Raw genomic sequence first — 26,781 nt, forward strand, 5'->3', positions numbered from 1 at the left:
CTTTGTAGTTTTCTTTGTATAACTTTTACATCCTTGGTAAGATTTATTCCTAAGTATTTTATCTTCTTGGGGGCTACTGTGAATGGTATTGATTTGGTTATTTCCTCTTCGGTGTTCTTTTTGTTGATGTAGAGGAATCCAAGTGATTTTTGTATGTTTATTTTATAACCTGAGACTCTGCCAAACTCTTCTATTAGTTTCAGTAGTTTTCTGGAGGATTCCTTAGGGTTTTCTGTGTATACGATCATGTCATCTGCAAATAGTGATAGCTTTACTTCCTCCTTGCCAATCCAGATACCCTTTATTTCTTTGTCTAGCCTAATTGCCCTGGCTAGGACTTCAAGTACGATGTTGAATAAGAGCGGTGATAAAGGGCATCCTTGTCTGGTTCCCGTTCTCAAGGGAAATGCTTTCAGGTTCTCTCCATTTAGAGTGATATTGGCTGTTGGCTTTGCATAGATGCCCTTTATTATGTTGAGGAATTTTCCTTCAATTCCTATTTTGGTAAGAGTTTTTATCATAAATGGGTGTTGAACTTTGTCAAATGCCTTTTCTGCATCTATTGATAAGATCATGTGGTTTTTATCCTTTGTTTTATTTATGTGATGGATTACATTAATGGTTTTTCTGATATTAAACCAGCCTTGCATACCTGGTATAAATCCCACTTGATCAGGGTGAATTATTTTTTTGATGTGTTGTTGGATTCTATTGGCTAGAATTTTGTTGAGGATTTTTGCATCAATGTTCATGAGGGATATAGGTCTATAATTTTCTTTTTTTGTAATGTCTTTACCTGGTTTTGTTATCAGGAAGATGGTAGCTTCATAGAATGAGTTGGGTAGTATTCCGTCTTTTTCTATGCTTTGAAATACCTTCAGTAGTAGTGGTGTTAAGTCTTCTCTGAAGGTTTGGTAGAACTCTGCAGTGAAGCCGTCCGGGCCAGGACTTTTTTTGTTGGAAGTTTTTTGATTACCGATTCAATCTCTTTTTTTGTTATGGGTCTATTTAGTTGTTCTACTTCTGAATGTGTTAGTTTAGGTAGGTAGTGTTTTTCCAAGAATTTATCCATTTCTTCTAGGTTTTCAAATTTGTTAGAGTACAATTTTTCGTAGTAATCTGAAATGATTCTTTTAATTTCATTTGGCTCTGTTGTGATGTGGTCCTTCTCGTTTCTTATTCGGGTTATTTGTTTCCTTTCCTGTTTTTCTTTAGTCAGTCTAGCCAATGGTTTATCAATTTTTGTTAATTTTTTCAAAGAACCAGCTTTTGGCTTTGTTAATTCTTTCAATTGTTTTTCTGTTCTCTAATTCATTTAGTTCAGCTCTAATTTTTATTATTTATTTTCTTCTGGTGCCTGATGGGTTCTTTTGTTGCTCACTTTCTATTTGTTCAAGTTGTAGGGACAGTTCTCTGATTTTGGCTCTTTCTTCTTTTTGTATGTGTGCATTTATCGATATAAATTGGCCTCTGAGCACTGCTTTTGCTGTGTCCCAGAGGTTTTGATAGAAAGTATTTTCATTCTCGTTGCATTCTATGAATTTCCTTATTCCCTCCTTGATGTCTTCTATAACCCAGTCTTTTTTCAGGAGGGTATTGTTCATTTTCCAAGTATTTGATTTCTTTTCCCTAGTTTTTCTGTTATTGATTTCTAGTTTTATTGCCTTGTGGTCTGAGAAGATGCTTTGTAATATTTCGATGTTTTGGACTCTGCAAAGATTTGTTTTATGACCTAATATGTGGTCTATTCTAGAGAATGTTCCATGTGCACTAGAAAAAAAAGTATATTTTGCAGCAGTTGGGTGGAGAGTTCTGTATAAGTCAATGAGGTCAAGTTGGTTGATTGTTGTAAGTAGGTCTTCCGTGTCTCTATTGAGCTTCTTACTGGATGTCCTGTCCTTCTCCGAAAGTGGTGTGTTGAAGTCTCCTACTATAAATGTGGAGGTGTCTATCTCACTTTTCACTTCTGTTAAAATTTGATTTATGTATCTTGCAGCCCTGTCATTGGGTGCATAAATATTTAATATGGTTATGTCTTCCTGATCAATTGTCCCTTTTATCATTATATAGTGTCCTTCTTTATCCTTTGTGGTGGATTTAAGTCTAAAGTCTATTTTGTCAGAAATTAATATTGCTACTCCTCTTCTTTTTTGCTCATTGTTTGCTTGATATATTTTTTTCCATCCTTTGAGTTTTAGTTTGTTTGTGTCTCTAAGTCTAAGGTGTGTCTCTTGTAGGCAGCATATAGATGGATCGTGTTTCTTTATCCAGTCTGTGACTCTCTGTCTCTTTATTGGTGCATTTAGTCCATTTACATTCAGGGTAATTATAGATAAATAAGTTTTTAGTGCTGTCATTTTGATGCCTTTTTATGTGTGTTGTTGACAATTTCATTTTTCCACATACTTTTTTGTGCTGAGGCGTTTTTCTTAGTAAATTGTGAGATCCTCATTTTCATAGTGCTTGACTTTATGTTAGTTGAGTCGTTACGTTTTTCTTGGTTTTTATCTTGAGTTATAGAGTTGTTATACCTTTTTGTGGTTACCTTATTATTTACCCCTATTTTTCTAAGTAAAAACCTAACTTGTATTGTTCTATATCGCCTTGTATCACTCTCCATATGGCAGTTCAATGCCTCCTGTATTTAGTCCCTCTTTTTGAATATTGTGATCTTTTACCTATTGAGTTCCATGATTCCCTGTTATGTGTATTTTTTTTTTAATTAATCTTAATTTGTTTGTTTTTGTGATTTCCCTATTTGAGTTGATATCAGGACGTTCTGTTTCGTGACCTTGTATTGTGCTGGTACCTGATATTATTGGTCATCTGACCAAACAATCTCCTTTAGCATTTCTTGTAGCCTTGATTTGGTTTTTGCAAATTCTCTAAACTTGTGTTTATCTGTAAATATCTTAATTTCTCCTTCATATTTCAGAGAGAGTTTTGCTGGATATATGATCCTTGGTTGGCAGTTTTTCTCCTTCAGTGCTCTGTATATGTCGTCCGATTCCCTTCTTGCCTGCATGGTTTCTGCTGAGTAGTCTGAACTTATTCTTATTGATTCTCCCTTGAAGGAAACCTTTCTTTTCTCCCTGGCTGCTTTTAAAATTTTCACTTTATCTTTGGTTTTGCCGAGTTTGATGATAATATGTCTTGGTGTTTTTCTTTTTGGATCAAACTTAAATGGGGTTCGATGAGCATCTTGGATAGATATCCTTTCGTCTTTCATGATGTCAGGGAAGTTTTGTGTCAGGAGTTCTTCAACTATTTTCTCTGTGTTTTCTGTCCCCCCTCCCTGTTCTGGGACTCCAATCACTCGCACGTTATCCTTCTTGATAGAGTCCCACATAATTCTTAGGGTTTCTTCATTTTTTTTAATTCTTTTATCTGATTTTTTTTCAGCTATGTTGGTGTTGATTCCCTGGTCCTCCAGATGTCCCAGTCTGCATTCTAATTGCTCGAGTCTGCTCCTCTGACTTCCTATTGCATTGTCTAATTCTGTAATTTTATTGTTAATCTTTTGGATTTCTACATGTTGTCTCTCTATGGATTTTTGCAACTTCTTAATTTTTCCACTATGTTCTTGAATAATCTTTTTGAGTTCTTCAACAGTTTTATCAGTGTGTTCCTTGGCTTTTTGTGCAGTTAGCCTAATTTCATTTGTGATGTCTTTAAGCATTCTGTAAATTAGTTTTTTATATTCTGTATCTGATAATTCCAGGATTGTATCTTCATTTGGGAAAGATTTTGATTCTTTTGTTTGGGGGGTTGGAGAAGCTGTCATGGTCTGCTTCTTTATGTGGTTTGATATGGACTGCTGTCTCCAAGCCATCACTGGGAAACTAGTTTTTCCAGAAAATCCGCTAAAAAAAAATGCAGTCAGATCCCTATCAGAGTTCTCCCTCTGGCTCAGGCTATTCACATGTTAATGGAGCCGCCTGGGGAGGGTGGGGGAGGGATCAGAGAGCTAGGAGTGTGGCACCTCAGAATATAGCCAGAGTTGTTTGTCTTACTTGGAATGACTCTTATATCTGAGATTTCCGTGGGGCGAGTCACCTCCATGTACTGGTTGTGTGGAGATTGCCCCCCGGGGGGTCTGGCCCGCTGGCGTCACGGTCAGATCCTCCACTGTCAGCCCCATCCCCAAAGTTAAGGCTCCCCTACTGGGACGGCGCACTCCCGTCTCCAAAATCAGTGGCTGCCTCCCGGGGACTCTCCGTCCTGCCAGCTGCGTCGCGCACCGCACCCGCGAACCGGGTGGGCTCCCCCCGCCGGGGTCAGCTCAGGAGAGCAGGGCAGCTCCCCGTGCCTGAGTCGCGACTGCGCATCCCAGCTGGGATGCCGCTCTCCCCGCTCCAGGACCAGCCACTGCCTCCCGGGGACTTCTTCCACTGGCTGCTCCGCCACGCTGCCCGCGCGAGCCGGCTGGGCCTGCGCGAACCGGTTGGGACCGCCCCGGGGTCAATTCAGGGAAATGTAGCTGATCCCCACGCTCACACCCCACCCGCGCCTGCCAATATCCCGGCGGGACGGCTCCCCGGCTGGGACGCTGCTCTCCCCGCTCCAAGACCAGTCACTTCCTCCCGGGGACTTCTCCCTCCGGCGCACCGCGCCGCTCGCGCGAACTGGGCGGGCGCCACCCGCAGGAACGACTGGGCCCCCCCGGGGTCAATTCAGGGGAATGTAGCTGGTCCCCACGCTCGTGCCACGCCAGCTCACCACCAAACTCCCGGTGGGACGGCTCCCCGGCTGGGACGCTGCTCTCCCCGCTCCAAGACCAGTCACTGCCTCCCGGGGACTTCTCCCTCCGGCTGCGCCGCCACGCTGCCCGCGCCAACCGGCTGGGCTCCCTCCCAGGATGAGTTCGGGGGCTAGGGCTGGGCCCCTTGTCTGTGCCGTCTGCCCGCCCTGGGCTCTGCCCCAAATTGGGCTCTGAAGGTCACCTGCCTGGTACGCTGGCTCCTGGCTCTGAAAACAATCGCTGTCTCCCCATATTTGTTCGTTCTGCATCTCTAAATCTGTGTTTGTTGTTCAGAGTTCGTAGATTGTTATGTATGTGATCGATTCACTTGTTTTTCTGAGTCTTTGTTGCAAGAGGGATCCGCGGTAGCATCCACCTAGTCCGCCATCTTGGCCCCGCCTCCTTGTTTATCTTTTTTGGGATGTGTTGTGTTTCCTGAATCTAAGGATTCATGCTTTTCAAGTTTTGGAAAATTTATTGCTGTTCTCTCTCTTTGAATATTGCTTCTCCATTTCTCCTTCGGCCTTCCAATTACATAGATGTATGTTAAATCTTCTGAGTCTGTAAACCAAAAGCAAAGAATTTTCCTGAATACAGCCAAATGCTTCGAAGGCCAAAGTAGCAGGGATGGGAGTCGGGGGACCATGATTTCAGGGTACATCTAGGTCAACTGGCATAATGAAATGTATTAAGAAAATGTTCTGCATCCCCCTTTGGTGAGAGCCATCTGGGGTCTTCAACACTAGCAAGCAGCCATCTGAGATACATCAGCTGGTCTCAACCCACCTGGAGCAAAGGAGAATGAAGAACACCAAAGACATATGGTAAAGATGAGCCAACGAGACACAAAGGGCCACATAAACCAGAGACTCCATCAGCCTGAGACCAGAAGAACTAGATGGTGCCTGGCTACCACCGATCACTGCACTGACAGAGAACACAACAGAGAACCCCTGAGAGAGCAGGAGAGCAGGGGGATGCAGGTCTCAAATTCTTGTAAAAAGACCAGGCTTAATGGCCTGACTGAGACTGGAGGGACCCTGATGGTCATGGTACCCAGACCCCTTTGTTAGCCCAAGACAGGAGCCATTCCTGAAGCCAACTCTTCAGACAGGGATTGGATTGGACTATAGGATAGATAATGATACTGGTGAGGAGTGAGCTTCTTGGCTCAGGTTGACACTTGAGTCTATGTGGGCAACTCCTGTCTGCTGGTGAGATGAGAAGGAAGAGGGGGACAGGAGCTGTTGACATGGGGAATACAAGGTGGAGGGGGGAGTGTGGTGTCACATTAGGGGGAGAGCAGCTGGGAGTGCACCGCGGGGTGGGTATGGCTTTTTGTATGAGAGACTGACTGGATTTGTAAACTTTCACCTAAAGCACACACACACACACAAAACTTCCAAGTCTATCTTCCATGTCCTTTAGCTCTCTGTCACAATTCAGTTGTGTATTCTAGTCCACTGCTTTCTTTGTGTCTTACTCTATTTAACCTTCCTTTTGGAATTTTCATTTCAGCAAGTATAGTTTTCGTTTTTAGAAGTTCAGTGTCTCCCCAGTAGCTTCCTGTTTTAAGTTCATCTTTGTCGTTGTGCCTTCTGTTTCTTTAAAAAGTTCATACGATAGCTGCTTATTTTCTGTATCTGACAGTTCCCAACATCTGCAACTCAAGTCTGTTGTTTCTTGTTCTTGCTGACTCTCAGAAGGGGTTGTCTTGGGTGTTTGGTAATCTTGGTTTTGAGCTCATTGCGTGACTTGAACCTGTGAGAGTTCTGCAGGCTTAATTTGGAGACATTTTCGTTCAGAGGCTTTTCCTTCTGCTGGTACCCAGGGTTGCCCCAACCACGGCCTCTTCAGCTCTGCCGAGGATCCTGGCTGAAAGGAGAGCACTACGCTTAGCTTCCCCACCTACTGCTGCTCCAAGGTAATAGCCTTAGTCAGTACTGCCACCTTACTTCTCTCTCTTACTTGCCTTTCCAGTTTGGCTCCCTGCCACTGTAAGCCGTCCTACTATTCTAGACCCACGGCACCAGCCCTGGCTCCCACCTCTGTGGCCAAGGCTTCCAGCCACCCCACCTTGGCCCCAGCTCCTGGCCACTCCTGACAACAGATCTTTTGGGTTTGTTTTTTTGAAGGACTTGTCCCTAGAAACCCCTCCTACCTATGCCTCAATGTGTGTGTGAACAGAGTGTCTGTTGTATGACAGCTGCAGAAGAGTTCCTAAAAACTCAGTCACCGGACAGCAGAATTGGGGCGGGGGTCGATGAGGGGCAAATGATGCTAACCAGGAAACGTCAGGAGCAGAGAAGGGAAGTACAGAGAACATCGAGATTGGAATGCATGCTGTTCCAAGCCAGAGAGACCACTGTCTGGTCAGTGTCTCCTGTGCTGACCTCTGACATCTGGGGAGTGGTATCAGGACAGACCGAGCTGCATCCTTTCTTTGAACAGATGGTGACAGAAATCGACCCCACTGTGAAGCGGATGGAATCCCAGCGCTCTTCCAGGGCCTTAAGTTCCCGTTCTCGGTCTATGGAGATGCTGTTAAACAGACTGAGAGCCATCAAATCCAAGGAGGAGGAGGACAAGCTTGCCAGCATCCTGGACGCAGTGGGGGAGTTTGGACCATTCCAGAGAAGGCTGGTGGCCCTCACCTTCATCCCCAACATCCTGGCAGCCTTCTTCATGTTTGCTGACTCCCTAGTGTTCACAGCCCAGAAGGCCTATTGCAACACCAGCTGGATCCTAGCAATGTACCCCAACTTGTCAGAGGCTGAGCAGATGAATCTGACCCTGCCCCGAGAATCCAACGGCAGCTTCCTGACATGTCTCATGTACTCACCTGTGGACTGGAATCTGGATTCCATCATCCAATTTGGCCTCAACCGCACAGAGATGTGCCAGGATGGGTGGATCTATCCCGAGTCCAAGAAGCGAATGCTGACAGATGAGGTGTGTCTTGTTCTGGGTTGTCTGTAGGCTCCTCAAGGGCCCAGATAGATGCTCCCACCCTCACTGAACAGGAGGGGAAACTGATGCCCAGAAAGAGGAAGCAGTTGACCTGAGGTCACCCTGCAGAGGCTGGGCCAGGAAAGAAACCTAGAATTCCTTCTACCCAGTCCCAGCCCCGCCTACCTTACCCAGGAAGGTGGAGGGATCTGGGGGGAGGGGTGGATACTGGACCACAGGGTTCGCCATCTTCACAGGAAGTTGCTTTTGTCATTGTGGCTCTGCCCTCTGAACCCACAGAAAATAAGAAATGGGCAAGAAGCTACTTCAATCTGGTACCTCTCGCAGGGCTTCCCAACCAGAGCTGCCGTCTGGGCCCTACACACACCTGTCCAACTTGACTCTCCAGGCTGGGCCCAGCATTTGTATTTAGGAGAGTCCTCAGTGATCCAGCCCGTGCCCTTTTACCGCCCCACCCCATGCTATACAGGCCTAGCTCCCAGGTGAGCCAGGTGCAGGTGCGAGGCCCAGGTAACAGCCAGGGCCTGCTGCACACAGTTACCTCCTCCCAGGCTTTCTCCTTAAAGGCCCCACCCTGAGGGAAGGCTCAGTCTCTGGACCCACAAAGCTGACCCGGGGTGGGGGGGGCGCCTGTGGCCAATGGCTGCTTCTCACCTGCAGTTCGACCTGGTGTGTGGCAAAGAGTTCAACTGGGAACTGGCGATGACCGTGTACATGGCGGGCTTCCTGATAGGATCGGTCACCTTCGGGTTCTTGTGTGACAGGTGAGTCTGAGTTTCACTAGCCCCTGGGATGCCCCACCTTCCTCGTGGACACTCAGAGTTGAAGCCTCTTAGGCTGGGGGAGGTACAGGTGGAGGCACCCCGAGAACCGGGAAGGGCTTGGGGCCAGGGAGCAGCCAAGGAGGTCTGTCGACGCCCGCAGGCTGGGCCGCTACCCCACCATCCTAGTGTCGCTGCTGGGGCTAACCATCTTCGGCTTCGGGACGGCCTTCGTCAACAGCATGGAGAGCTACCTGTTCTTCCGCTTCAGTGTCGCTCAGGCCGTGGCGGGCTACGGTATCGGCAGCATGTCTTTAGGTAAGGGCCAGCCGCAAGGGGCGGGGCCAGGTGTGGGTGGGGCGGGGAATGGGTGGGGCCCGGTGTGGGTGTGGTGGGGAGTGGGCGGGCCAGGTGGGGGGGTGGGAGAGTGGGTGGGGCTGTCATGGGGAGGGCCAGAGCCAGGTGTGGGGCAAGGCCAGGTGTGGTGGGTGGGGTGGGGAGGGGCCTGGTGTGGGGGTGGGGAAGAGTGTGGGGTGTGGGATCCGGCGTTCGGGTGGGACAGAGCGTGGGGGTGGGGCAGAGCATGCGGGGGGGTGGGTCTGGGGTGGGGTCTGGGTCTGATGTGGGGGCGGGGTCTGGGGCGGGGCTGGATCTGGGCTGGGGCTGGGCCTGGGGGCGGGGCCAGGATGGGCCGGGGCCCCCTCCCCGGTTCCGCAGGGCAGAGCCAGGGCTGCTCGGGCAGGCAGCGAGGGAAGCAGCCTCGGCCCCCGGCTGCCTGAATGCGCCCGAGTCAGTGCCTAGCCTGCCCTTCCACCCTCGGGCCCCGCCCCAGCCCCTCGGGCCCCACGCGTTCTCCCCACGTGCCCCTTGCGAACCCCCGCGCATGGCTTACGTTTACTGCGCTCTTAGGAGGGACAGACGAGCTGCTAAGTCCTTTATATGCGTTGTCTCGTTTCGTCCTACCACACTCTATTCAGTAGACGCTGTTTTATCATTTCGAGAAGGATACTTGCACCTCAGAGAAGTTAGCAACTTGCACAGCTATTAAGTGAAGGAGGAGGAATACCATCCCAAAGCCCCATATGCGCTCACAGCATTACACCTGCAGTGGCCTGATTGGCACGGCCTGGTGTGCTCAGGGTCCCTGTCAGGAACCCTCTCCTTGTTGGGAGCTTGCCCCAGCTACCCCGGAGGGAACTGGGCTCCCCACAGAGCCCTAGGCCTCGCTGGCCAAAGCACCAGTGTGCTCAGAGCGGGGTCTGTGACTCCTTGCCTTGGGCCACAGGCCAGGCCTTCTCTGTGAGAGGTGTGTGGTCAGGAGGAGGTGTTTGGAAGGAGCAGCGAGGTTGAGAAGGGACTGGTACTTGATTGGGGGGTCAGACAAGAGGCCTCGGGTGCGTGTGCCCTAGGGAGCACAAAGCAACTCTGCCTGGCTTTGAGGGGCTGTCTCGACCTGGGACAGGCTACTAGCAGGCAGAAGATCCTTTGCCCAGTCTCAGCTGCCCAGGGCAGGGTTGGGGCTTCTCAGGGGCTGGGTACAGGGGCAGTCCTGGGGACCTGAGCCGACTGTGGTTTTGTCTTCTGGACTCTGTACAGTCACTGAGTGGCTAGTGGGCGTGCACCGGGCCCGGGCCATCATCGTCTCACACTGCTATTTCACCGCTGGGATCCTGATACTGTCCGGCCTTGCCTACAGCATCCCCCACTGGCGGCTGCTGTTTCTGGTGGGTGGGGCACCCGTGTTCTGTGTCATCCCCTACATCTGGTGAGCAAGCGAGTGCTAGACGTGCACGAGAAGGGTCTGATGGGTTGGAGATCGGGGGTGTGGAGGGTCCCCAAGCTGTGGGAGTAGGTGAGGTTCCCCTGGGGTGAGCTGAAAAGAAGCCCAGGGCTAAGACCCCGGAACTCAGAGATGTCGGGGATGTGGTCAGTCAGGAGGAGGAGAGGAAAGGTGAGGTTCAAGGAGAAGGGAATGGTCAGGCTTGAAGGCAAGAAAGTGAGGCTGGGGAAGGGTCTTTTTGCCCTGGTGACCTTCTCAGGTGGCTTTGGTGGAGTGGCAGAGAGTTGAGGAGTGATGAGGAGCTGAGGAAGGGTGCCATGCAGGAGATGCCTCTTTCATGGTGTTGAGCTGAGGTGAGCAGGGATGTGATGACTGGTCTGGGAGCTGATGTGTTCACTTGGAGAGGGGTAACAGACATGAGAGATTGAGCAGCGAAGGAGCAGCCGATGAGCAAAACTCGGAGGTGTTAAAGGAGCGGATGGGAACAAGAGTGGGATGGTAGGAAGAAGTGAGGAACGGGAGGGAAGAGGAGAGGAATGGGTGGAAAGAGGAGAGGAACAGTTGGAAAGAGGAGAGGAACAGTTGGCAAGAGGAGAGGAACAGGTGGAAAGAGGAAAGGAAAAGGTGGGAAGAGGACAGGAACAGGTGGGAAGGGGAGAGGAACAGGTGGGAAGAGGTAGGAAGAGGAGAGGAACAGGTGGGAAGAGGAGAGGAAGAGGTGGGAAGAGGAGAAGAAGAGGTGGGAAGAAGAGAGGAAGAGGTGGGAAGAGGAGAGGAAGAGGTGGGAAGAGGAGGGAAGAGGAGAGGAACAGGTGGGAAGAGGAGAGGAACGGGTGGGAAGAGGAGAGGCAGAGGAGGGAAGAGGAGAAGAAGAGGTGGGAAGAAGAGAGGAAGAGGTGGGAAGAGGAGAGGAAGAGGTGGGAAGAGGAGAGGAAGAAGTGGGAAGAGGAGGGAAGAGGAGAGGAACAGGTGGGAAGAGGAGAGGAACGGGTGGGAAGAGGAGAGGTACAGGTGGGAAGAGGAGAGGAAGAGGTGGGAATAGGAAAAGAAGAGGTGGGAAGAGGAGAGGAATGGGTGGGAAGAGGAGATGAACAGGAGGGAAGGCAGAGGGAGGGAGGCTACTCATTTGTTAAGGGCTAGGCAGTTCTGCATGAAGAAATTATCATATTGAATCTTGAAATTATATTTCATCTTTACAACCTTAAAAAATAGGCCATGCAAGTCCCATGTTATGGGGTGAGGGATGGTGGGGGGAAAACTGAGGCTTCAGAGAGTCTACATAATGCTGTGTTACCCAAGGTCACACAGCTGGAAAGTGGTGGAGCTGGGATTTGAACCCAGCTTGTCTGGCTCAGAGCCCCTGCACTCTAACCAGTGCCCCATACACAGCATGGACTATGGGAGATGGGGCTACCAGCTAAGAGAGGACATGTAGGTGGCTTGGAAAACCAGAAACCCATTGTTGTCAAATCAATTTCAACTCATAGTCGGAGGGCTTGTAGGATTTAGCTGCCCTGTAGGACAGAGTAGAACTGCCCCGTAAGGTTTCCAAGGAGCAGCTGGTGGATTCGAACTTCCGACCTTTTGATTAGCACCCAAGCTCTTAACCACTGCACCACCAGGGCTCCAGATGGCTTGGAGACTTTCTAAATTATGCAGAAGCTGGAGAGCAGCCTTGACAGCCCTTGAGGTACCCAAGTGAGTGTGGGGACCCATCCAGCCAGATGACATGACTTTGTCTTGTAGCTGGGAAATAGAGTTTCATGGCCTGAACTTCAAATATTCTTTAATATTATTAATGTAATAGATTCATATGGTTAAACATTAAATAGTGCCAAAAGGTTTGTGATGAAAATAAGTCTCTCCCACCACCCTAGCCCCCAGTTCCTTTCCCAGAAGCCATCACACTGAGCTCTCTCAGCTCTTTCTCCTGATAGATGTCTCTGTCGTTCTATGTAAAATGAAAAGACAGTTATTGATGGGCTGAACACACTGGGGTACATTTTTCTTTAGCCACTGCCTTCAGACATGCCCCATCGGCTGTCTCTTCCCTGACACTTGACAGTATCTTGAGCAGATTCCATCTCTTCCCAGTCATTTTTAGTTGTAAGAATAAGTCTCAGTTTTGATAATTAAGACTGGCTTTCAGGATTAAAAAATCCAGAGCAGCCCCATTTAAAACTTGAGTCTTACACCCAATTCACAGCTTCTCCTGACCCCTAGCCAAGGCCCCATCTCGACCTGCAGTGTGCGGAGAGGATGAGGCCTGTTCTGATGCTATTGTGGGGAAGAGGATGAGGGCATCAGAGAAAAGAGGGCAGATAGAGTAACAGGGGCAGATAGAGTCTGCCTGTCAGTGCCCCCTGTGGGGGGGCGTTCAAATCCCATTGTCTCAGAGCACACTGGCCGGCCTTCTGAGTCCATAGTCTCCTGAGGCACAGGGGCCCTCTGGCCAACCTCTTCATGACTCCCCCCCAGCCCCTGCCCTTGGCAGCTCACCCCACACGTGCAGGTCTTCTCACCCTAGTACATGTGTGCCTTCAACACAGCAAGGTCCACCTGGCCAAAAAAACTCAACATCCAGATGTGATATGCTCACTGCCCCCCAGCCCGCATCCTGCCATTGTGGGCTTCTCCCGCCAACCTCCCGCCTTTATCAGGCCCAAGTGAGAGAGGGCGCCCGTCTCTGGGTCTGTGTAGGCCCTCAAAGTTCAGAAGACTTCTTCCATAAACTCTGGAGTATCAGGCCCTCAAGTGTCTGAGTCTGCGAGCCCCAGCCAAGGAATGGGGGCCAGACCCCATTTCTCAAAGGCAGCCCCCAATCTATCTAAGGAGTTTGCTTGGTGTCCCCACACTTGGCTTGCTCCAGGGAGGAAGGAAAGAGATTCAAGACCCTCTCACTTCCGCGAATTGAATATTTCCAGCCTATAGAGGTGGCGGAAACCCTGGTGGCATAGTGGTTAAGTGCTACGGCTGCTAGCCAAAGGGTTGGCAGTTCACATCCCTCAGGCACTCCTTGGAAACCCTACGGGGCAGTTCTACTCTGTCCTATAGGGTTGCTATGAGTTGGAACCAACTTGACGGTACTAGGTTTGGTTTGGTTTTGGTTATAGAGGTGGCTGGGGGAGGTGGCCCCTGGGCTGTTTTGCTGGTTTTTTGTTTGTTTTTTTTTTTAGTTTACTAATCCTGCTCTGAACTGGTAAGGCTTCTCTTTAGAAGGTGTGGTTATCACTCACTGTCACCAGCTTTGGGGCTTCAGCTGAAATTCCAGGACATTCAAAACAAAACAAAACAAAACAAAAAATCCCACTTAACATTCTGTTACACTGCTATTCCTTATTCTCTGATTTTTTTTTCTTCAGTAGCGCTTGGATCTTGTTTTATGAATATAAAATGACTAAACATTCTCAAATGTTTTTGAGGATACAAGTAAGAGTTTTGTCTTATTTCGTTTCTTTCCTTTTCCCTCCTGTTCCCTTAGGCACTATCTGTGCCCTCTGGGGTCTGGTTTGTTTGTTGAGGACTCTCTTGCATCTGGAAGGTTGTCTTCAATAGCGAGGGGTCTATGGTCATCCTTTCATATTGAAGAGTGGGTCACTGAGGGGTAACAGGCAACTCTGAGTGAGAGTCAGCTGACTGACTGTCAGGTAACCCTTTAGGGCAGTGGTTCTCAGATTGTAACGGGCACCGGAATCCCCTGCCAGCCTATCAAAACCCCCAGCATTTATTTAACAGGTCTGGGGTGGGGCCCAAGGGTGTGATTTTCTAGCAAATTCCCAGGGGATGCTGACGTTTATGCTGCTGGTCCGTGACCACACTTCGAAACCAAAACCAAACCAAACCCATTGCCGTCAAGTAGATTCCGACTCATAGCAACCCTATAGCCAGAATAGAACTGCCCCACCGGTTTCCAAGGAGCTCCTGATGGATTCGAACTGCCAATCTTTTGGTTAGCAGCTATAGCTCTTAACCACTGTGCCAGCAGGGTTTCCACACACTTTGAGAACCACTGCTCTTCGGTGATCAGTGGCCAGCGCCTTTTCCCTGAGGGCCCCCCCCACAAAAGCCAGGTAGTTGCCCGGCTCAGGCTGTCTTGCTCCCTGGTGGGAGTGAAGGTAGGGCATCTTGTCATCTTTATAGGACTTCTGCTCACTTCTCCTGGGTTTAGCCTCAGCCCTTGCCCCAGATGTCCCTGCTGTCCCTGTGCTCCAGGTGGAAACTGCAGAGGGAGCTGGTGGGGTCCCATCTCTGAGCACTGGGGTGCTCTGTCCAGTTCCCCCCACCTCCCTCTGCAGACCTGGCTCAGTCAGCAGGACCCTCCACCCCTCCAGGGCTTCAGTAATGTCTCAACCTCTCCCACTGTGTTCTTGCTCCCATTCTCTTTGTTTGCGAGAGTTTGTATCTTTTCTTGTTTCTCTGTGCCCTGGTGGTAGAGTGGCTAAGAGCTTGGCTGCTAACCAAAATGTCAGCAGTTCGAACTCACAGTCACTCCCTGGAAACCCTATGTGGCAGCTCTACTCTGTTGTATAGGGTCGCTATGAGTCAGAATTGACTTGATAGCAATGGGTATGGTTTGATTTGGTTTATTTTATAAAGGATGGTGGCTGGTTGATGCAAATAGCTAAGCTCAACTATTAGCCAAAAGGTTGGTAGTTCAACCTCACCCAGAGTTGCCTCAGAAGACAGGCTGGGTGACCTGCTTTCGAAAGGTCACAGCCTTGAAAACCCCATGGAGCAGCTCTACTCTGCACACAGGGGGTCGCCAGAAGTTGGGATCGACTTGACGGCAACTCACAACAAGATTTTTTAGAGGACATGCGGTCAATCCCCCATCTTTTGAGGAAGTCCCAGTGTGATGACTTTCTTTTTGAGACGTCTGCAGCCTTAGAGTGGAAGAGGATTACTGCTTGCTGGCCCCTGGGTGGGGGCAAAGGCACGGGCAGGCTGGGGGATGAGTTTGTCTGTAGCATCTTGAGCATATGTTTATGGTGACCAGCCACAAAGTTCAGGCAGAGGCGGGGTGGTGGCATGTGAAATCAGCAGGGCTGATGACAGTTTCCTAAAGAGTGCCTTACCTGGGATGCCAGGCTCCTACCCGGTCAACTTCTGTGACCTTGGGCAGGTCCCTACTCCCTGAGGCTGGGAATCATGGGGAGAATTAAACAAGACCACGTATGTAAGGGTACCAAGCACAACTTCTGGTATAACATGTGCTTGTATGTGTCTGTCTGTGTGGATCCTGACAGCCTCGGAGGATTGGAACACACGGAGGGGATAGAGTTGCTCTGAGATCAAAGGCAGTGGGGGATGTGGCAGGGGAGGAGATGAGCCGAGGTGGGGGGTGGGGGACATTTGTTCGCCCTCCGTTCACCCAGGCAGGGTGCTGGGCCTGGGTCGGAGTTGGCGTCTCTCCCCCCATACTTCCTGTGCTGTCAGGGAGACAGAGACAGAGCAAGAAAAATCCCAGCTGTGGAACCGGGGTTCTCACAGAAGGCGTGGGCTTGGGGGATGGTGCCCTGAGGACATCCCCTGAGGTAGAGAAGGAAGGAGAGCATTCCTATGGAGGGCCTGCGAGTGAGGAGGCTGTAGTGGTAGAGAAGCAGGGCTTAGGGCTATGTGGCTTGGGCAAGGGAGGGACAGAGGGCATCCCCAGGGTGGTGGTGGTCTTCAAGGCCTCCAGAGTCTACACCACCTCCTGTTGGGACAGGATGGGCACGGGCGAGGCTGGGGCGGGGCCGACTTGGGTCTTGGGAGCACCCTGGAAGGATGAAATGAGAGAGGGGTGTGTCACACAGGGTTCTCCCGGAGTCCCCACGATGGCTGATGCTGAGAGGGAAGGTGGAGGAGGCCAAGCAGATTCTGTGCCGTGCAGCTTCCGTGAATAAGAAGGTCATTCCTTTAAATCTGCTGACCCAGGTAAGAGTCCTCAGGCTTGGAGTGGGGCAGGGCAGCAGGCTGTAGAAGGGCCTCTTCCCTCGTCATCCTTTCACGTGGGGCCTCAGCCCAGGGGGTGTCCCCAGCCCACTGCTTGAGGGGAGTGGGAACAGCAAAATTGAACCCTGCTGGGGGAAGGCCAGAAGCTAAGCGGGCACTGTGGGGGGCAGGCAGGCCTCCTGGGTCCTGTGGGGGGAGAGCAAGCTGGGGTCTTGGCCCCACCTCTGGCTGGTCCTGCTTGTCCTATAGATGCACCTGTCCGGAAAGAAGCCAGTTAAGACCTCTGTCCTGGACTTCTATAGCAATAGGTACCTCCGCAAGGTGACCTTGGTCATGGGCTGCCTGTGGTGAGTGCTCAGAGCTGGCTGCAGACGGGCATATGGAAGCCAGGAACTTGGAGGGGTGGGGATGGCCAGGCTGCCAGGGGAGCAAGGGGCAGGGGCCAAGGGGTGAGGCCTGAAGGACGCCAGCTTGGCCCATAGGTCACAGGCCTCAGCGTGTATTTCTGCCCCCATCCCCACCCTTCCCCTGCTGTCTTCTGCCTGTATGCCTTGCTCTGTGTGTCTGTCTGTCTCTCTCCTGGCTGCATTCCAGGTTTACCATCAGTTACACCTACTTGACACTGAGCCTCAAGGTGAAGGATTTTGGTGTGAACCCCTACACCCGGCAGGTGATCCCCAGCCTCATGGAGGTGCCTGCCCGGTTGTGCTGTGTCTTGCTCCTGGAGCACCTTGGGAGGAAGTGGACCCTGGCTCTGACCCTCCTCCAAGCCTCCCTTGTATGCTTGCTTGTCCTTCTCCTTCCCCAAGGTACAGCTCGCCAGGGGGTGGCACCCCTCTCCACCCAGCCTTCCTCCTCCCTCTGACCCTCCCTGAGTTCACCTGCCCAGCCCAGCAACCTGATACACCTGGGAGCTGGCCTCCTGCACCCACAGCCCACCCACACTGAGGAGGGTGCACCTTGGGAGCAGGCTCCGTCACTGGGGCACTGCCTGCCTCCTGGCGGGGGGGGCCCAAACAGGGCACACGCACACTCTCTGAGGCCCGAGAGAGGCCAGCATGCTGCCCAGAGCAATTGTCCTTGTTCGGCAGAGTGGCCGTCCTTCTTCCACCTGAATGGAAGCCTGTCAGAAGCAGGTCTGACGGCTAAATGTGAGCATATGATGGCAAAACGTTTGCCCAACTGCCACCCCAGGCCCTGTCTCTCATCTGTCATTGGGAAAGCCTGTTTGGTAAATTCAAAGGACACTGGGTGGCACAGTTTCCACTCAACTACTAACCTGCAGGTCGGTGGTTCACCACAAAAGGAAGACCTGGCGACCTGCTTCCATAAAGATTGTGGTTTTTCGTTGCCAAAGAGTTGATTCTGACTCCCGGCAACCGTGTGTGTGCGGAGTTGAACTGCTCTAGAGGGTTGTCAAGGCTGTGACCTCTCAGAAGCAGATCTCCAGGCCTGTCTTCTGAGGCACCTCTAGGTGGGTTTGAACCACCAACCTTTCGGCCAGTAGTCCAGCACCTAACCATTTGCACTACTCAGGGACTCCCAAGAAAGCCCTACAGAGCAGCTCTACTCTGTAACACATGGGGTTGCTGTAAGTCAGAATTGACTCCACGGTCATGGGTTTGGTTTTTGGTTTTGGTCTGTAACTTCACCAGGAAACATAACCCGCCTGCTGGAAACTGAGTGTAAGGTTAGGCTAAGCTCTCAGGCCCAGTTCTTACATGAAGCTATCTGTTTCCGGGCTCAGTGCCGTGCTTGCCACAGGGCTCGGAGCTGGAGAAGGAAGCAGGGCAGGGCTGGCAATTATCTTGGCCATTTCAGAGAACCCCAAGACAATGGACAGGCCCCAGGTCACAGAGCTGAAGACTGGCAAGGCTAGAGTTCGGACGTGAGGAGGTCAGCACATACCCACTTAGGATTGCTGTCTGTGAGAGCCCTCTTAGCCATGTCTAGGGTCGGCCTCAGGGGCTCCCCCTTTATCAGGGCCCTGGACTTGTGTATGTCTGAAGGGGCTCTACTCTCCTAGATGTTGGCAGTGTTGACTGGCAGTTGGGAAAACAAATTTATTATTAATAGTTGGTCTTTGTAAGTGAGTCAAGCAGAGATATTTTAAACTCTCAAACGTGAAAGAAACTGGCAGTAGAATTCCCAAAGATAAACTGGATCTCCAGCTGCATCCTGGGGCCAGAGCTGGGCGTGGCGTTGGGGCAGGGTCCAGCAGAGGCTGAGAGGGGGGAGCTGCCAACTGCCCAGCTCCAGCCTGTGGGTGGGGTCTGCAGCCCCCAGCTTCACCACGCCCCCGGAGCGGGGTTCCCCAGATACTGGCTGTTTTCTTTCTCCTTCAACGTACATGTCCACCTGCCCAAAACTGGGCATCCTGGAAGGCCTAACTCCAGTCCCAGCTGTTCAGGCCCCAGCTGCCCTTGTCCACCCCAGCGTGGATGAAGGGGAGGGTTGAGAGCAGGGCCTAGGTCAGGGAGCCTGGTCCACTGGACACAGGAGAGTTTGCTGAGTAGGCCAGGAACCAAGTGGATGCCCAAGGAGAGAGTGGGCGAGTGAGGTGAGATAGGGTGGGGGAAGCTGCAGCTGGTGAGGATTTGGAAGAGAAGAGGAAGGGGTGTATGAGGGCTGGGTCCAGCCTGGTAGATGGTAGCCTGCGAGGCCAGCGGGGTCCCAATGGAACCCCCACGCCTGCTGACCAGCTCTCCCACTGCAGATGTACTAATTCACAGCCTGGCTGGGCCTCAGGCATGCTGACTCTCCTCTGGCCGAATGCTTGAGTCTGCTAACCCACTGACCAGGTGGTGGGGATGGACTGTTCAGATGCCTTCCGGGAGGGACCGAGGGAGGGTCCACGGGCAGGCTTCCCCCACCCGCCCAGGGGAGGATGGGCCCAGACTCAGGTGGCCATGTTGGCTGGCCACAGAGTTGAAATTCACGGTGGTCTTGGTGATCCTGCTGGGAGAGTTCAGCCTGGCCGGCTCAGTCACCCTGCTCTTCATCTACACTGCCGAGCTCCTCCCCACTGTTCTCAGGTACTGGGCCTGGCAGTGGGCAGGGGTGGTGGGCCGTAGGGGGATGGTCAGTAGCCACATCAACAAGGGCAGCTGAATTTCCTAGGCGCTTCCCTGGTGACAGGCACTGTGCTAAGCACTTTACGTGGGTTTCCTCTTTTAACCCTGACCAGAATCCCCCAAATGCTATCATAAACCCTATCGCAGACGAGAAAATCAGAGAGACGAAGGCCCTTGTTGTAACTCAGACGTAGCCCAGGCAGTCTGACTCCAGAGCCCTGCGCACACACTCGTGGAAAGTGTTTGGGCCCCCTGAGCTCAGACCCTTGGGCCCCTCACTGAAGACAGCAGTGGTCCCTGCCCACCTGGTGTCTCTTACACCCAGACAACACTGAATGGGTTCATTTCTCCCTCTCACGACCACCTGCCCCCACAAGCAGACCCAGAAGTTGTTTCCCACAATTCTCCAATGTTACACAACGAATGAGGACTGGGTGGAGAATGGAGGCTGTGGGGCTGCAGGAACTGCTTCCTCCTGCCCTCCTCCCCAGCCTCCAGGCCTAGAGGGCCTCCCAGATGATCTTTCACTCCTCCTTCCAGGGCGACAGGTCTGGGGCTGGTGTCTCTGGCCTTTGCGGCTGGAGCCATCTCGTCCCTGACGATCTTGCGCATCAGCCAGAGCCCCTCCATCCTGCCCACCTGTCTGTCCTGTGCCTCAGCTGTCCTGGCCTTGTATCTCTGCTCCCTGCTGCCGGAAACACAAGACCTGCCCCTCGCTGACACTATAGAGCACATATCCTCACAGTTAAGGTGCGTGTGCAAGGCCCTGGCTCCAGCCAGCATGGAGCCTGCTCCCCAAGCCCTTGTCTCTGAGCGTATGTCAGACACCATCCACTGCTGCTGCTTTGTCAGAGGCCCAGCAACATGAGGGCCGGCCCGCGGCTACAGAAGCCTCCTAGTTCTCCTGGATGTCTGCCTGCTTCCTAGGCTCCAGCCCACCCTCTTGCAGCTCCCTCTCTGCCTGGCTCTCCTGATCCAGCCTGGCCAGGTCCCCTCTGTTCCCTCCTCCCGACCAAGAGGCAGCTGCCTGCCTGTCTGGGCTGGGCACTGCCCTTGGAGATACCTGCAGGGGTGCTCCATGGTGGCCTGACCTCCCTCCCTTCCCAGAGCACAGGGGACCAGCGTGGAACCAGCTCTCTGAGTAGCTCTCCTTTCCTGTCTGACGCCTAGTCCTCTTACTGACCCAGGTTCATTCACAACTCTGGCCTTGGCTCCAGTAGCTACATTTGGGAACCGAATTCCACCCAGGCCCTCTGTGGGCACTGCTGGCCTCTGGAGGGGAGTTGTCATGCTTGGTAGAACCACCCCTCTTGGGATTTGGGCCAACAGAGCCCGTGACACTTGCCCAGACCTCAGAGAACCTGAGGACCAGTGAGGCACAGAGGTTGCCTGAGGTCCCGCAGTGCCCTCTGCTCTGTACCAGAGCACGCTGCCTCTGACCTCTCACCATTCTTCTCCTCCCTCCCTCCCTGCCCCTCAAACCCTGGGCTAGGCATTGTGCCAGGGGCTGTACTGTAAGAGGTAAGAGGACTCCACCCTTGAGGAAGCCATATGCAAAGAGTTAACACCAGTGGGCTCTGACAGAGGGATGTGCAAGACCTATAGGAGCCCAAGAAGGAAGCAGCTTCAGTGTGGACAGCCAGTGCAGGCTTCAGAGGAAGTGACATTTGAGTAGGGCTTTGAAGGGTGAATAGGAGTTTGCCCCAGGATAGAGAGAAGTACAATGCAACAGAGTAAAGGGCATAATGGTTAAGAACACAGGCACTGGAGCCAAAGGGCCTGGATTTCTGTTTCTGCCGTACCATTACCTGATACCTCTGAAACTCAGTTTCTTCATTTGCAAAAAGGATAACATAGTAATAACAACAGCTAACACTGACTGAGCATGTACCGTGTGTCAGATCCTGGCCTATACATGCCTCATCACACTTCCAAAAAAAACCAAACCAAACCCATTGCCATCGAGTCGATTCCGACTCATAGCGACCCTATAAGACAGTAGAACTGCCCCATAGAGTTTCCAAGGAGCACCTGGCGGATTTGAACTGCCGACGCTTTGGTTGGCAGCCGTAGCACTTGCCCACTGCACCACCAGGGTTTCCTCATCGCACTTAGTCCTCACAAAAACCACATGTGAGGTAGGTCCTATCGTTGATCCCCCGTTATATAGATGAGCAAACAGAGGTACAGAGACGTAAAGCCACATAGCCCAGCCTTCCTCTCCCGTCGAGTTTGTGGGAGGATTGAGCCCACATGTTGCAGCTGGCACAGTGCCTGGCATGTAGCAAGTTAGCAAGTTCTCAGCAATGAAGGTGGTAGACAGAAACCTCGAGACATGGAAGCATAAAGGGTCTGGCCAGGGTTGGGAGATAGAACAGGACTGACCCTGGAGGCGAGGGTTGCTCACGGGCCCATGGAGAAGCTTGGCTGAGATCTCCAGATGTGGGAAGACCCTGCCTTGAGGCAAAAGCAGAGCCAGCCGTGGCTGCAGGGCCTCAGAGCCCCTGCTTTGCTCAGCTTACAGAAAGAGGCGAGCCAGGACTCGTGGTTCGAAGACCCTTCTGAGGCCCTCACTGAGGACACATCGTCTGAGGATGTGAGTGAGGAGGCGGCCAAGAATGCAATTCTCAACACTATGGTTCAGAAGGTGGACTCCAAAGTCTTTGTCACCAGGCTGCAGCAGCCCAGAGAGTGAGCAGACACAGGACCTCCGAGGCCAGGCCCCCGAGGGTCTCAGCCTGCAGTTAAGTGACTGGGGCCCAGTCCAGCTTCGGAGGCAGGGCCAGTCCTACTCCAACGCTAGCCCTTGAGGTGCAAAATACCCCTTTTGGGGGAGCTAGTGTAGTATATGTTCCAATAAAGCTGCCGTGTTGGTCTTGAGATGACTCGGGTCAAAACTGGCTATGTCCAGAGAACCCAGTGGTCCTGGCCTGTGGGTCTTGCAAAGTACCCACTCACACAACTCTAACCAGAACCAGTCGCTGTCGAGTCAACTCTGCCTGGCTTATGGTAATTTTTTGCAAGTAGATTGCCAGGCCTTTCTTCCAAGGTGCCTCTGGGTGGGTTCAAACCTCCAGATAGATAAGCACTTAACTGTTTGTGCCAGTGTCCTTGGCCAAACTCTTGGGGACGCTGGAGGAGCTCTCTGGGAGGGGAGGGTCCGGGCAGGATTGCACCCCCAGGCCGACCATGCCCCTATCCCAGCGTTGCTAGGGGGTGGGCTCTCAGCTCCAGCACAGGCTGGGGCACATTTCAAATCCCACCTTTATGCACTGGTCAAGGCAGAGGTAGACGACAGAGGATTAATGAGAACTTGTCCCATTTGCACCACTGCACAGGGCTTTCGCACTCGTTTTTCCTTGGATACTTCCACATAAGAATGTCCTTGAGGATGACCCCGCTCAGTCCTCATCCTTGGGGATGCCTTGCCTCGTGGCTCCTGCCTAGCTGACCTCTGACCTCCTCCATCCTGATAAGGAGCCCCCACACCCCAGCTCACCCTGCCTTCCCAGCCAGCTTTGAGGTTCCCCCAGGGAGGCTCAGGATACCTCATCCTTTAGCCGGAGTGGGGAGGCCTTGGGGACAGGCCCTGTCCTCCTCTGTCCCTGGGAGGGGAGGTCCTGAGGGTGGGCCTGGGTCTTCTCTGCTGGCACCCGGTTTGCTGCAAGGCCATAAGCTTGCAGGGCGTAGCCGTGATCTAACACCCAGGGCTTCTGTGGGAAGGAGGGCTCAGAAGAACAGCAGCTGTCACGGAGCACAGGCAGACAGGCCCAGGGTCTCTGGGGCGGGCGGACGTGCCACGAAGCAGAAAGCAGCCTCAGCACTTCAGGCTCCCCGGGTGAGCACACAGCTTGGGGTGTGCTCTCTAAGCTTCAGACGTCGAGAAGCAGGTCCCCCCCCTTCCCCTTTCAGTTTCGATTTCCGGCCCCTTGGTTCTTTACCAAGTTTCCTGGGACTGCCTCCAAAGTGGGGCTTCAGGAGCCCAGAAAGGGGTCTCGCGAAGCACCCACTCACACAACACTGACCAGAACCAGTTGCTGTCGAGTCCACCCTGCCTGACTCATGGCAATTTTTTGGAAGTAGATTGCCAGGCCTTTCTTCCAAGGCACCTCTGGGTGGATTCGAACCTCCAAAGAGCCGAACACTTAACCGTTTGTGCCACCCAGGAATGCCCAGGATGCTTTAAAGTTTTCCATCTCTTACCACCCTTTCTGGGGAGGCCTGTCTGAGCTGGGAGGGCCAACATATAAGCCATGATTAAGCCCAAAACCAAAGCCCGTTGCTGTCAAGTTGATTCCGACTCATAGCAACCCTGTATGACAGAGCAGCACCGCTCTCTTGGGTTTCCAAGGCAGCAGTCTTTACGGAAACAGGCCGCCATGTCTTCTTCCCACGGTTCAGCTGCTGGACTCAAACCTTTCAGTTAGCAGCCAAGTGCTTAACCACTGTGCTACCAGGGCTCCTTCATGATTAAGCACTAGGCCGGCCTCAAATCCCTTTGCCAGAATTCAGCCGGTGCTGCAGGGAACAGGGAGAGGGATTGGTCAGAAAACTGATGGGACAGTGTGAGTGTGGAAGGAGCTGGAGGCTGCAGGGTGTGGCTGTCTGCAGGGCCTGCTGCATCCTACGTGACCTTCAGATTTTTCTTAGGAGGCCAGGACTGGCCAGTCAGTTCCAGATAGGACTTAGCAGGTTTGTTTGCCTAGCCGACCGGTTGCTGTGCTCCAACTCGTGGCAACCCCGTGTGCGTCAGAGTGGAACTGTGCTACACAGGGTTTTCATTGGCTGATTTCAGAAGCAGGTCACCAGGCCTTCCTACCTAGGTGTCTCTGGGTGGATTTGAACCTCCAACCTTTTGGTAGCAGCTGAGCTCATTAACTATTTGCACCACCAAGGGATGCCTTGTTCATATTACCCAGAGTTTGACATTATATATTTTGACAGACTAGATCCATGCTGTCCCATACGGTAGCCACTAGCCAGTTGTGGCTACCAAGCCCATGATGTGGCTGCTGGCCCGAAGTGACACGTGCTGTAACTTTAAAATACACACTGGATTTTGAAGACTTCGTACAAAAAAAAAAAAAAAAATGGTAAAAGAGCTCATTCATGTTTTTATATGGATTACATGTAGAAATGATATTTTGGATATACTGAATTAATAAAATTGATATCTTCACCTGTCGTTTTAAATGTTTAAAAATGTGACTGCCGGGTATTTTTAAATCACACATGTGGCTTGCACTTGTGGCTCCCGTTGTATTTCCACTAGGCAGCACTAGGCCACAGGGTCCCTTTTATTGATTTCACACAGCACTGTGATCATACAGGCTTCTTAGTGTAATATTGAAAATGAAATGCCAAAATTGCGTGAAAGTACGTGTTGGTGATAAATTCTCTTTCCCACAAACCCAATGCCTTTATGCTACAATAGTGCTGTCAGCAAGATTCTCCCTGTTTGGGAAGATAAACAAAAAGAAACAACAAACCCACTGCTGTCAAGTCGATTCCAAAACTTAAGATGTTACTCCCAGGCTTGGGAATTGCTCTCATCTTCCCGGTCACGGACCACAGATGCGAGAATCTGAATCTTTCAGCCTTTGAGATGTTTCTCCCACTGCCTGGGCGTTGACTTAAATGTGGGACCCAGCCCCTTACTGTAGGTTACCCCTCCCCTTTCGGGTTCCTCCCTGCCCCTGACACGATCGCCACTCACAATTTACCAAAGAGCTAAAGGCAGGGCTGTGTGCCCTGAGGGTGAAGCAGCTCAGGACTGGGCTACACCCCTGGGCCCTGGGTGGAAAACAGCCCCGTAACTGCAAGTCTCAAGCTCGGAAGCTAACTTAAAAACGTGTGAATCCTGTAAGGTGGCGGCAGATGCGAACGCTGTACCCATTCACAGTGCTGTTGCCACAACACAGGACTCATATGGCTTTCCAGGAAGACGAATCTTATTGAGAATGAACTCGCAAGCAAAAATTACTGAGGAAACAGACGAAACAAGTAGAAACAGTAAACCACCAATGAGCCAGCGGTGACGGAGCTCTCTGAAAAGGACTTTACATTTTATTTAAAACGTTCAAAGAGCTGAACTATCAAAACCCCTAAGACAGGAACTTGGATAAAGACACACATAAACCCTAGAAATGAACAATACAGTGATTGACGTTACTTTTAAAATATATAACTTACAAAAATTACATTTTCTAACAGATTTTTGCTGGTATATGGAAGAAACACGATAAACTTTTTTTTAAATGTGCTTTAAGGAAAAGTTTACAAATCAAGTTAGCCTCTCACACAAAAACTTATATACACCTTCACAATTGACTTTTGAAAATCGATTTTTATATCCAGAAATCTTGCCAAATTCTATCACTCATCTAATTTTTTCACAGAGTTTTCTGGATTTTCTACATGGCCCGTTATATTGTCTGCCATTATAATGATAATTTTTTATCTTCCTGCCAAATCCTCACAATTCATTTATTTTTCTGATCTTACGGCGCTGGCTGGAATGTTAGACATGCTGAAGACAGGTAGTTAGAATGCAGATTTCCTGATCTCAGAAGAAATGCTTTCAACATTTTAACATTAAGTATAAACTTTGCTGTATAATTTTATAGATGCCCTTTATTAAGTTGAATAAATTCTCTCATTCTTAAATTTTCACTACAAGTTTTTGTTTAATTGTGCCTTAGATGAAGTCTTATAGAGCAAATTAGTTTCTCATTAAACAATTAATACATACATTGTTTTGTGACATCGGTTGCCAACTCCACAACATGTCAACACTCTCCCCTTCCCGACCTTGGGTTCTCTGTAACCAGCTTTCCTGTCCCCTCCTGCCTTCCCATCCTTGCCCCTGGGCTGGTGTGCCCATTTAGTCTCCTTTTGTTTTATGGGCCTGTCTAATCTTTGGCTGAGGGGTGAACCTCAGGGGTGACTTCAGTTAAAAGGGTTTCTGGGGGCCATGCTCTCGGGGTTTCCCCAGTCTCTGTCAGACTAGTAAGTCTGATCTTTTTGTGTGTGTGTGAGTTAGAATTTTATTCTACATTTTTCTCCAGCTCTGTCTCGGACCCTCTACCGTGATCCCTGTCAGAGCCGTCAGCGGTGGCAGCCAGGCACCATCTAGGTGTGCTGCCCTCGGTCTGGTGGAGGCTGTGGTAGTTGTGGTCCGTTCGTCCTTTGGACTCATCTTTCCCTCGTGTCCTTGGTTTTCTTCATCCTCCCTTGCTCCAGGTGGGGTAGGACCAGCGGAGTATCTTAGATGGCCACTCACAAGCTCTTAGGACTGCAGATGCCACTCACCAAAGTAGGACGTAGAACATTTTCTTTATAAACTACATTATGCCAATTGAGCTAGATTGCTACAAAGCTTTTTTAAACCAGCAAACATGTTGAAATTTTAGGTGATAATTTTAAAATCTGTTAATGTGGTTAAATATATTAATCTATTTTCTAATCTTAAACCAACCTTACATTTTAGGAATAAACTTGGTCAAAAATCCCTTTTTTTTT

At 51.1% G+C, this 26,781-nt stretch overlaps 1 protein-coding gene across 1 annotated transcript; it reads left to right on the forward strand.

The window, feature by feature from the left end:
* The first annotated feature begins 4,932 nt into the window (after positions 1–4,932).
* Positions 4,933–26,108, forward strand: SLC22A14 (solute carrier family 22 member 14). Its single transcript, XM_064277496.1, has 9 exons — positions 4,933–7,693; positions 8,372–8,475; positions 8,636–8,790; positions 10,069–10,237; positions 16,048–16,168; positions 16,436–16,533; positions 16,781–16,995; positions 19,068–19,221; positions 19,801–26,108. Exons 1-9 carry the CDS (start codon positions 6,905–6,907, stop codon positions 20,126–20,128), a joined length of 2,133 nt encoding a protein of 710 aa, XP_064133566.1. The 5' UTR covers positions 4,933–6,904; the 3' UTR covers positions 20,129–26,108.
* Positions 26,109–26,781: the final 673 nt, after the last annotated feature.

The sequence above is a fragment of the Loxodonta africana genome, chromosome 27 (genome assembly GCF_030014295.1).
Source record: "Loxodonta africana isolate mLoxAfr1 chromosome 27, mLoxAfr1.hap2, whole genome shotgun sequence".
In the NCBI taxonomy this organism is placed as follows: domain Eukaryota; kingdom Metazoa; phylum Chordata; class Mammalia; order Proboscidea; family Elephantidae; genus Loxodonta; species Loxodonta africana.

Coding starts and splice junctions, on each gene's coding strand:
- SLC22A14 (XM_064277496.1), top strand. CDS start 6,905: ATGCCTCAATGTGTGTGTGAACAGAGTGTCTGTTGTATGACAGCTGCA. Junction 7,694..8,371: donor AGCGAATGCTGACAGATGAG/GTGTGTCTTGTT, acceptor TCTCACCTGCAG/TTCGACCTGGTGTGTGGCAA. Junction 8,476..8,635: donor TTCGGGTTCTTGTGTGACAG/GTGAGTCTGAGT, acceptor CGACGCCCGCAG/GCTGGGCCGCTACCCCACCA.